Genomic DNA, 12,363 nt, shown 5'->3' with positions numbered 1-12,363 from the left:
TTAAGCGCAATCTTGACTGATATCACACTACGAAATAATTAAAATGCAGCTAGTTGTTTTATACAGCCTGACTGCGCACCAGTGCCTCCACCAGGGAGGTCACGCCAACTGAGGATTCACTAATTTCAGCTGTGACTCTGAACAAGGCACACTGCCAGAAGGAGATGATGATAGCTGGGTAGGGGTTAGTTCTCTTCCCCCTCTTTATGATGATAAGTTTTTTATGCATGTGCAAGTTGCCAGTGGGCTTGATATCTTCCTTGATACAGGGTTGGACTCACCACTTGGGCCACCGACCGAAGATTGTGCGTTATTTAAGGTGGTGGTTCAATAGAATGATGAAGTTCTAGATTTGCAGCTGCCCTCTTTCGAGACCAAGGCTAATGTCCTCACTGCATTTCAACAGCCTGAGCATGCAGCATCTCAACCCTTTCTGATCTTCAACGCTGATGGGCACTTGGTCAAAGCCCGGTTTCTGTATGCTACTGAATATACAGGTGACCTGGCGTTACCGATCGCCACCTGGCAACCCTGATTTTCTCACCAAACATCCTACTCCAGAGAACCTTGTGGTGCAGGCTTCAACCAGTAAGGTTAATCCCAATTCCGTCCCCATAACTCCCCTGGATAGGGAGTCTAAAAGGACTGAGGCATTTGGAAAACGAATGTTCTGTTTGGCCTGTCTGGCACTGAGATTGGTCAATGCAGTCTGGTTGCTGGCCATGGTCAGCAAGATCTTGGCAGCGGTACTTGAAGAATTTAGGGCCTCTTTGGCCCAAACTGTTCATGATGGTAAGGACACGACCAAGTAAGTGAATCTTGCTTGCTTAAATACCACTGACTGCTTGGGAAGGGCGATTGGCACCAGTGTTGTGGTCCACCTCCTTGTGTAGATAAATTTCACTGAGTTTTCTGGAGATATACAAGCCTCACTCATTTATATGCCCTTATATGGCTTAGGCCAGTTTGTCGAAAAAGCAGTTTCTACCTGGAGCGTTTTAAGGACATTGGAGTCACAACACACTTCTTGAGACTTCTGACTCCCATTAAGCAGTTCCCACAAAGCCAATTGCCTGGCATGAAGACAGTGTCATTCGCCCCAAGCATTGCAGCAGTTACCTCAGTCCTCTCAAGGCCAGAGATGGGGGTCTGGCAGGCTTCAGGCAAGCCAGCAGCGGCACCTGTCCTCCAAGACCTCCTTCCTTGCGGCTCAGCCTCTAAAACGATTAAGTGTGCTGGTAGCGGCATTCACCCTTCCTGTGGGGGGCAGGATCGACTATTTCATCCCAGGATAGTGATCCATCACTGTAAACTAAAATCACTAATTTCCTGACTGCTCCTTGCAGTCGATGGTAAGACATTTTTGTGTTTGCTATAGATCTGAGTTTCAAGTACAGCTTAGGTGATTGTCTCAGTGCAGGGAAACTCATTGTGTTAAATTTAGAAGTGACAGTTTCTTAGTGTTGGGATAAACCTTTCTGTTTCCTCTCTTGTTTTAAGATAGATGTAGATAATTTTTTTTGAAAATGTCAAGGTTTTAAGTTGCCACTGACCAAACTGAAATTCAGATTTAAGCAATGTATACAGTGCATTTTTTCCATTGTTAGTCATTTGCTAACTAGAAATGTTTTTTCTATATTTTATTCCAGAGCCTTTCAAAACATAGCCGTTGCAATATTGGGGCTGAAGGAGGGCCACCCCCATTTGTGCCTTTTGGACAGGTAAGACTGGTAAACCATTATGCTAAATAATATCCAACGTCTGAAGATGGTGAATTAAAGACAAATGTTTTTACGTGGCAAGCCGCTTCATGTGTGTCTTTCGATGTTATGCTTGTGCCAGACTGCATTTTTAACATGATCGCTGCATTGACATGCCCCTTATTAAACAGGATTTTATGATTTGTCTGTTTGTTGATGGGGTTTTAACAATTAAATCAAAGATGTAATTATCTTTAATGTATTTCCTGTGGGCGAGAACAGAGTTTGTAATGTTTTGCTTCTTTCTTTTTAGAGTGTTTAGATGAATTGAAAAAATTGTTTCTTTGGCCTTAGGGAAAAATACATTTCTGTTTGGGCATCCTAGGTGATGCAACAGTTTTGTTTTTAACTAAGATTTGGAACCTTCATAGGGATCATAATCTTTAGTGGGATTGAATTTTTGTACTGCTTGATCTCTTTTTTTAACCTAAGATTGGGTACCGTGAAACTTTCCTTAGGTGAACAGGTCTTCACTTATAACACCCCCGCGTATCTTGAAGATGTGGGAGAGTAAATGGTGAGGGATCAGCTAGGAGTAAGATTCCATCTCCTCACTCTGTTGTCACCCGTCTTTCAGTGCATAGGTTTGTGGCTGGTCTGTGAGAGGGTGGGTAAGATAGCCCAGCTTCTAACCCATAGTCTCACAGGCCCCTGCAGTTAGAAGTCTTATGTATGTGGAATGGATGAGAGTAGAAAGGTAAGTGGTTGGGAAGGCTCTTAGGAATTCCACCCCCTGCCTTGCCTCCCATCTTTCTGGCTCCGTGCAGGCACATCTGATGTCATCAGAGATCCCTGTAACGCAAGGGAAAGAAAGGGCCATGCTGCCGAGATCCAGCCTCCATGTTCCAGCAAGCTAGTTTCTTTATCTTTTTTGAAACAATATGTATTTTTTCAAAACAAAAACAATTGTAGTATATGGTCTGAAGGCGTCTAATAATAAAATATATATATTGTCTACTGTTTGTTTTGGCAATGAGATACCAAACAGTAGTACTGGGTAGGCCACCTCTCACGACATTTCACCAGACATAAAGTTTTCCTTTTTGCACATTATAGTTCCACCACTGCTGTGCTTTTCCTCTCAGTTGTCTAAAACGAAACATATTTCTCTCTATTCATCAAACGTCTGTCAATTTTGCATACTTCCATCCAGACTTGGCCTTATATATACACCTCTTCCTCAACAGTCCTTCATTTGTGTCAGAGCACCACAAATTATTCAAGGGACCCTTGTCTTGGAGTCAGTAGATTGCTTTGTCTTTTTGCCAAGTACTTCTAGTCTGAAACACATATTTCCTTTAGTTGGCTTTGGTGGAAGACTTTGATCCATTGGTTCTGAGCAAGAACTATCCAATTTCCTACCATTCTCGTCAGTTGAGCCACTATTCACTCAAAAAAATCTGTCACTACCATGCTTGCTCATGTATCTCTCAAAACACTACCATCACTGTTCATGCACATATCAAATAAAATGTATTCGACTCATCCATACCACGTATCTGGCAGCTATGGGTATATCTTGTGATTAATGGCAGGCTTCTGGAATGCTTTTCGCTTTCTTAGTATATTCCAGAGCCCTGTTACAATCAGCATCTATAATCAGCATCACACATTCTCTCTCCCTCTTTGATATATCCCACAGGCCGTGGCTGGCAGACCCTCTTTAGTGCTTAATAAAGAAAAGAGCAGTTGACCTCACTGTCAGTGAATCATGTTCCAGAAACAATCTATTGTCTGGTGGTCTGCATGGGAACCCCTTCCACATTTTATGTGTTTCAGCAGACGCTATAGTACATAGCAATAATTCACCCCTCACACTGCCATGTGTGGTCTGGCCCTGTCAAAATTCTGAAGAATATCACTTTCATAAAACGACCATTGAAATATATGTCCCTCAGCTATCCACCCAGTCACCATAGCCTCTGAATATATTTTATAGAACTCTCTTAAGTCACCATAATGGTGCATTAGCAGGAAACGGTGTCATTTTAAGCACTTTCATAGCAGTCCAGTCACATATGAGAAATTGAGTTAACCAAAAGTTTAATTCTGTGTCCTTGTTCCAAAAGAGTCATAAATTGGTAGTTCATCTTCATAAAGGTATGCCTGCTCACTTCTTTATTACTTTCCCTGTTAGCTGAATCAGCAATCCATTCTTGTAGGTGTTGTAATTGAGAAACCAGATATTAATATTCCATATTAAGAACTTCCAAACCACCTTTTTTGTAAGATCTTCAGATTGACTCAGTCAGGCACCAGGCACTATCACGGTGGTAAGTAAACTGTCCGGTTCCTAAACTACACGTCTTGGGATCACCCAAAACAATTCCCTGAAATTTGTGCAATGGCGTTCCCTGACTTATCTTGGAAGAAGCACCACATTTAGGAAGTTGCCTATCTTTACAGTAAAACCCTAACAAAGCAAAATTGCTAATGTGATCAAATTCCGAACAAAGTTAATCTAATTTTATTCTCCGCACTAGATATAGAAAGAACATGTAAAGGCTCCATGTGAGGGCACAGTGTTGGTGATAAGTTACATAAGTGTAGGAGTTCACAGCTGAACAGTGAAAAACTGAGAAAATGTTGGCTCTTCATACACTTCTTTTTGAAACACCTACAGCAGTGGTAGTTTAGGTTTATTAAAGGGCCCGGTTTTCATCAGGACAATAAGATGAAGACCCTGTCCTTAAATAATTGAATTGGGGTCGAAACACTAATGTAATTCATTTGTTGGCTAGACATTTCATATAAAATCATGGGGTCCGAACTAACACAAATATTGTTCTCTCAATTTTTTCTTGAAGTTTGTGTAAGGACAGTAAAATGCAAATTTTTTGATGTTGGAGATGAATGCGTAACTGGTGAAGTCTTAATACAAATGTTCCTTTTTAGGTCGAGCCTAGAGCCAGCGCACATGCGCTGCTCTGCAAGACTTGTGGTGGAGTAGCGAATAGAGGCTCCGCCCATACTTGCTATTGGCTTGTGTCCTTGTCTGTCCTAAATGCTGGAATCTGATTCGTAAACAGGCTTGTTAGTCCCTCCTTAGTACCGCCTCCTCTTTATTTGTCAGCTGCCATGAGGACTGACCCCTTTACTTTGGTTGTTACATGTTATTTAGACTGTGAGCACTATTTATTTTAATGTGTTTCTCCTACTGTAACACAACATGCTTTGGTGCCTTTGTTTACCCCCGCTCTCCCTCCTGTTGTCCATGCCTTCTTCCCAACGGCCCCCCTCCGTCCCGTTGTTTGCGTATTCTCCCCTAACCTCCCGCCCTCCCTACCATTGTTCATGCCTCCTCACCCGCCCGGCCTCACTCCCTCCCATTTTCCGTGATGCCAACCATTTGCAATGCAATAGGTAAATGCAAGACCTGTTGCATTGCAAATGCTTGTTTTAGATGGTACTTAACACTGTCATTTCAGCTGATTTGTAATCCCTTCCAGTTTTGGTGGATACAAGAAGGAAAGTGCAAAGGGATACAATTATTTACCACAATCACCAGCTTAGTTTCTAGATTATATCAGCTGGCCAGTAGAGGCTTGCAGGACTAAGATAGTTCCCAAAAGGGCAGAACCTTTGAAATCTAGTAGTCTGACTCGTACAGAGACAGTCACGATAGTCTTTACATACGATTCAGTCATTATAGGCATGTGGATGCATGGAGCATGCATGGGAAATTATGCTGCCTGGGTAAATAAAGAAGGTGTTTGACTTTTATAAATTCCTGACATGCAGCTCCAGTATGTTTCACTTGAGTGTGTTGTGGGGGAAATGGGATGGACATATGATAGCTTAGTGGAGCTGAGCGCTTGTTGCTAGGGATATACCTTAAAGTAATAAGAACTTATAACAAAAAACTAATAAACACAACAAAAGAATGGGAAAACAATATTATATACAACTATATTTAAAAAAAATGATATAAAGTACTTTGAAAAGAATTATATTCTTGCCTTCAATATTCTGTCCCACAAAATTCTTGACCATAATTATTTTTACATGATATTTGTTGTAAATCAAAGATTTTGGAAACCACTCCCATCCTATCCTCCAGCTGTGGCTGATGTGGGCCAGATTTGTCAGGCCATGCTAGACTTTCCAGCAGAACTCCTTTGCCAAAGGCCATGCTGCTTACTGCCAGGCCAGTGCTGTCTTCGGCTGTAGAAGCGATGTTCCTGGATCTAACCATGAATCCACTTTTAAATCTGGAGCAGAGTTCAGCTAGTTCTCGGATGGTGTGTCTTGTTAAGAGATCACGAAGAGACAGCCCTTGGTATAGGAAGATTGTTGGGCATTGCCTTTACTGCGACAGCAGTATTTCTGGAAGCTTAGTTCCATGTTCGGGATGAATTCAGGTGGCAATACCAGGCCTTCAGAAAGTTCTTCATGAAGAGGATTTGGAGGAAGAGATAGCAGACATTTTGCTACCACCTCTGTATACTAATGCAGGTATTTTATTACTACCTACACAATGCTAGTGGCCTTGATACTTCACCTGAAATAGAAGTGAACTCTCCATTGTGGCCCCCTACTAAGGTAAATGCTTCTTTTGTGGTGGTGGTTCCGCAGAGCCTCAAGGGTTAGAACTAAAGTTGGCCACCTGTGGAAACCAAGATTAACTTACTTACACAAGTCTTGCCAAGACATTACACTTGAGAGACTCTGCAGCCTCAAATTAATCCCTGACACAGAGGCTTTTACTGAGGCGGGGGGAAAATCATGTTAAGTACGCAGATGAGTTGTTCCACTGCTCATCTCCATGGACCTGCTCCTGGGGATCTAGACTTTCCTTCAACACCCCACACCGGAGAGCCTTGTAGTTCAAACTTCGGCCAACAAGGTGAATCTGAATGCCTTTCCAGCTGCCCTGCTGATAGAAAATTAAAGCGTATTGACGTGTTTGGTAAGAGGGTTTTCTCTTGAGCTAGTTTGGCATTGAGACTTCTCAGTGTTGTTGCTTGTTGGGGAGATACTCATGCCTTTCGGTATGTGGAGAGTGACATCTTGCTCACCCTCACTGAGAAGTTTATAATGCCTATGTTCAGACAGTACAGGATGCAGCCTGTTTTCGACCCTACAGACTGTGTTGGCTGTGCTATGGGCACCAATGTGGTGTCCTGTCTGGATGCAGATCAAAGGTTTTTTGGAGTTCTACTGGTATACCTTAATGACATGCCGTTTGACGGCTCCAGGTTGTTTGAGGAGAAGGCAGATTCTACATTGGAGTGATCCAGAGATAACCATGCCATGTCCCTCTTCTTGGGCTTACTGTCTCCTGCCCCCAGCTTCACAACAATAATGAAGATTTAGAAGTTACGCCTGGGGCCTCTGCCTCCTGCCAGAGGCACATATCTCCGCCGGATCAGCAACTCGTTCAACCCTTTTTACGGCTCATAAGGAAGTTGCAATGGCAGAGGCCGTGGTCACCAGCAAGGCCAGTCCTCCTCCTCTTCCTCGTTACCTGCCACGAATGCCCCCAAACAGCTCTGATTTTTTCTTGGAGGCTCAACCGCAGCCAGTAGGGGGGTAGGATACATTATTCTGTGCTTGACTGGCCAGCTGTTAACTCAGACCAGTGAGTCCTACAAATTGTTTGACACCATTCCTTTACTGCCTATTCCCTAAACCCCCTGCCCCCCCACCCATCCTGCTTCCTGTTTTGATTAGACGTTGGCAGATCATGCCCACCATGACCAAGAGGTTCAGTTGTTGCTGGCCAAAGGGACTGTAAGGTGATTCTCTAAGAGGGGGAAAGAGATACTACTCCTGTGACTTCTTGAGGCTCAAGAGTGACAGCTGGCTCAGGCCAACTTAGTTTCCTGAATACCATCATTTGAAATGACAATTGCAAGATGTTGGCTCTGGCTCAGGTCCTCTCAGGCCTAAATCCTGGGGATTGGATCATGTCCTTAGACTGGTAAGACGCATATTTTTAAGTACCTGTATTGCCGTTCTACAGATGTTTCATTTGCATCATTGTGGTACAAATCCAGTTCACCATCATGCCTTTCCCTCTCACCTCATTTGCCCTGGGTATTAACAAAGGCGATGGCAGTGGTCACACTCATCTTTGCAGTTTAGGCGTACACAATTCTCAAACCTCAATGACTAGGTGGTAAAGGACAGACTTGCCTCAGTCAGTAATGGACACTGGTGGACAACATAATTTTCCAGTGAGGACAGCAGAAAGACAATCAGGGTGTGAAAAGTCCACCTTTTCCTGGGTCAGGGTATTTCTTTTATAAGGCTGTCCTGAATACAATGGTGTTCAAAGCCATTCCATCTCTGCAACATGTCTAAGACAGTCATGTTATGATCCCGATGTTTCAGGGTTGTTCCTGTGTGTTGACAGTTCTGAGGCTTGTTCATGTGTGCTATTTCTGAGGCTTATTGGTCTCTTTCCCTCATTCATCTAGCTGGTGCCCCATGCCAGGTGACATGTGTGGGCTCTGCAATCTAACTTCTGCTTCCTGTGGGTCTTGTACTGGGGATGTGTCTTGGATAGCGTTGGTGTTTTGGAAAAGGCAACCTCCGTTTTTTGGTACTGACCTACTTGGACCATTGTGACAGTTTCATTGTGTCTGCGTTTTGGGAGGGCACTTGGGCAACGTGGAGCTCAGTGGGCCTGTGATCTCCAGTGCTGTAGCGGCACCACATCAATTGCCTGGACTATGTGCCATCCAGTTGGCCTCAAAGGCATTGCTGCCATCCATCAGAAACAAGGACGTTCACTCGGGCAGCAAGACTGCCAAATAGTACTGCAACAAGCAGGTTGATATGGGGTCATGGGTAGAGATTCTGATAGTGGCTGGGCTGAACCTTCAAGGGATAGCCTCAGCATTTGCCCTTTTCTACGTCTACCTCTTTAGAAGGACCTGATGTCTCTGCAACATGACAGGTTCTTCATCCCAATCTCCATGCATTCTCCAACATTGCCATGTTTGGGGATTGATCGGAAATACGGGCTGGTTTTAATCTACCTGCAATCATGGTGGATGTCACCATGGCTGCTTCCCACCCACCCACCAAGTAGATCTGTTCTGTCTACTGGTAAACATTTGTGGCCTGGTGCAAGGACTTCTGGTCCATCAGCTTCATGCAAAGCTTTCTGATGTGCTTTTATTTCTGTTCTTTGCCCAACTATGCTTTGCCATAGGCACTGTTAACATTTACTTCTCAGCCCTTTCAGACTTTCTACAGCTGCCCGATTAGCCCTGCATAGTTAAGTCACCTGTTGTGATGTGTTTTTTGAAGAGGCCTTCATATTTGTTCCCTCCTGCTCCTTTTTGTTATGCCACAATGTGGGACCTTAATTTGTTTTTTACACTCTTGATGTGCACACATTTTGAGACCCTGCACCGTTGTTCTTTGATATTGATGAATTAACGTCAATTTTGCAATCACTTCTGCACATATCGTGAATGAACTGCAGGGTGCTGTTTCTACAACTACCATACACCATCTTCTTCACAGAGATGTTTGTACTTACGATTTAGGGGTCCTTTCTAGTAAAGGTGGTGGTGACGTTGTTGTGGTACAGTCCATCACATTCCTTGTTTACTTTTCCCTGCTTCATCCTTCTAAGGAGAGACACCAACTGGAACTTAAGAGGCCCTTAGTTTCTATATAAATAGGACAGAGGAGCATCGACTGTACAACTGTTTGTGTTTTTAGTTGCAAAGAAGGGAATGGTGGTCCAGATACTAACTGTGTCCAGATGCATCTTTTTTTGTATAAAGATGTGCTACGCCCTCTCTGATTAGAAGCCTCCTTGAGGGTGCCTAACTGCTCTTTCCACCAGAGCTAAAGCCACCAGGTGTTCCTGAGCTAGACATCTATTAGGCAGCTCCGCTGCCATGCATCCACAGCTTCACCAGACACTATTGTATTGACTCTCAGGTCCACATTTTGCGGCTCAGTCCTGCAGGAGTTTCTGTTACAAAGTCTGCTCTTCCGACTCCCCATCCTTGGGAGGGTACTTCTTTGGTATATATACTAAAGGTGAGGAGCCTGCTGTTAGAAGGATCTTTCAGAAGAACAAGATACTTACATTCAGTAACACTCTATCTAATTCTTCCATTCCACTTTCATTGTGTAGAGAAGGAATGTTAGGAATTTGCTACATGGCCAGAGTAGCAGCTTGTTGTGAAAGAACAAATGAATGTACTAGCACATATGAGATCTGTGACTCAAAGCCAAAGTACTCTGGTACCTTGTAGTCCCCCTTCAGTAACAACAATCTTCTATCAGAAAATGGTACATACTATGGAATCTTGCCAAATATCCACAGATACATGGTGGATATCTTCCAAACACTCCTTTTATTTCCGCAGCTTATACTATAAGACAATAGATGGATGACATTGTTAAGGCACAAGGGGAACGGATATGGCGATCATCTCAAAGCGCAGGGGAGACACCAGCTGGAATTGCTGCACTGACATGGTGGGGATGTGGCTCTTCTGCACCTTCCTAACAAAAATTGGTACCTTCAAGTTGACTGAAGGCTTCCAAAATGGGAAAGTCCCCTGAATGGGTAACAGGTTGGGAGAGTACGGTAACAAGCCATTCAGCTATGTGAAGCCGCTGTGACCTTTTAAGTATGGTGAAAGAATCCCTCAGAACCAGATCATTTGGTAACTGGCATTTTGCAAATTCTCATAGCGTGCGGTGCATGAGGTTGAAAAGTAAATTTAAAGCCATGATGTAGCCCTCTATTCATGCAGTCTGGTTAGTGGCCCTATGACACTCCCCAGTCCATCCCATGCCAAAAATGTCGGTGTCTGCTACTTAACCCCTTCCACACTCATGACGAGCTGGGCTCGTCATGGTGTAGCCTCCTCATACACTGATGACGAGCCCAGCTCGTCATAAAACAATGAAAATAGCAATTTCCCAGCACAGGAGGGGAATTGCCTTAGCAGCCATGGAGTTAAGAGATGGATTACAGTTGATCAGTTTCATGATGGATCCTAATGTTCAGTTGCCTGTTAGTCATTTTGCCCCCTTCATGTAGCCTATCTCTGCAAGCTTGTAGATCCCGATTGTCCTGACACCTATGCATTTCATCATTGACAGCAGTGGTATTCACAATGGAGTTTGTGCTACCAAACACTTTACCCAAATGTCCCAGCATGCTTCATCTTGTCTGATGTGTATTGATAGTCTCCAACTCCCCCTCCACTCAGGCCTGTATCCAACGTATTAACTGGATGATTTGTGCAACGTGATATGGAAGTTTGCATGTCTTACTGCTACCATGGTGGCAGATAAATACATATCATTCTGAGGCTAAAAATAGGTAATTTTTCTGAGGAAGTGTAGCTCTAGCTTTCAATCTGCTGTTCTAAAGCTGGGGTATATAATTAGTCACTAGGGCATCTTATGTACCCCACCGTCCAAGGCCTCGCACAGGTGCATCCTTTGTCTGGATACAGTATATGAATACTACAGTGTTAACCTCCTTCATGTAAACCTTGAGGCTAAATCTAGGAGTCACTTTGTATGCAGAAGGGAAGTATCTGGGTATAAAGAAATAACAAGTATATTAAGTACGGAACTATTTACAAAACATGCATATGGAGCCCAATTCATTTTCAACTAGGTAATCCAAAAGCATCATTCTTGTATGTCTATCGATCTGTTTCATAACACTAGAGAATTTGGATTTTTCATTTTCTCAAAAACACGAAGTGCAATATTGCCAGCATCCTTAGGGTGAAAAATATAGTTTTTGTCAACATCAGTTTCATTTTCAGCAGTCCACAGCTCCTGTGAAAGTAATTGTATATGGCCACGGGACTGATCAAAGGAAAATAGTACACAGTTCTTCCACAGTAGCAGACGGGCCAGTCTCACAATTGTGAACAAGCATTTGCAATGCAATAGGTCTCCGATTTGCAAGATAGAGCTATTGGCATTGTAAATGACAATGCTTTTTATTTGTGTTTAAAAAAAACCTGCAATTTTAGAAGGCATTGTCATTAACAATACCAATATTTTAACGTTTCTAAAATGCGAGACCTATCGCATTGCAAATGCTTATTATATCTGGTGCTGGGCAGGATCAGGTTTCTCGACAGCTGTTCGGAATATGGAGGTCGAGGACCATCGCTCAGGGATGATGGTGGTACGAGTAGAATTGTAAATTGTGGGCCTGAGTGCTATTTAAAGTATCCTGCAGTGAGAAATTGTAATTAGATGTATATTCTCTGGTAATTTTAGCAGGCTGCAACTGTTCGCTTGTACTATCTTTGAGATGTGCTATAATTTCTGAATATGATAATGTGAAGACAGCTGTTTATCTTTCTCTGGCTCATGTAAAATGCTTAATGTTAAGGCTATACTTTTCTCTGATACTATGTTTTGGATAAATAAATGTTTTATCTATACCCAAATCTAAATGTTTTGGCAAGCCATTGTTTTGTTTGATTTGGTGGGGGGTGGGGTCCACACTTGAGCCTCCTGGGCCTATGTTTTCACGCACATAGTCATAGGTGTCAATCATATCTTTCTTATTCTGATCTTAGATGCTCTTACTTAGATATTCCAATCTTTATCCCATAAAACAATAAGAGAAATGGTGTTCTCTTACACA

General features: G+C 43.0%; 1 protein-coding gene across 2 annotated transcripts in view; it reads left to right on the top strand.

Annotated features, from left to right (window-relative positions):
- LOC147698289 (tudor domain-containing protein 3-like) overlaps positions 1-12,363 on the top strand; it is a 764,430-nt gene that overhangs the window by 413,092 nt on the left and 338,975 nt on the right. For both annotated transcript variants that reach the window (XM_086934904.1, XM_086934903.1), the window contains exon 6: positions 1,650-1,721. In XM_086934904.1, the coding sequence (XP_086791030.1) occupies positions 1,650-1,721 (72 nt within the window). The remainder of the gene's footprint in view (positions 1-1,649; positions 1,722-12,363) is intronic.

Source organism: Lissotriton vulgaris, chromosome 8, assembly GCF_964263255.1.
Source record: "Lissotriton vulgaris chromosome 8, aLisVul1.2, whole genome shotgun sequence".
NCBI classification, from domain to species: Eukaryota; Metazoa; Chordata; class Amphibia; order Caudata; family Salamandridae; genus Lissotriton; species Lissotriton vulgaris.
Note: the sequence above shows the minus strand (reverse complement) of the source record. Positions and strands in the feature narration are given on the sequence as shown.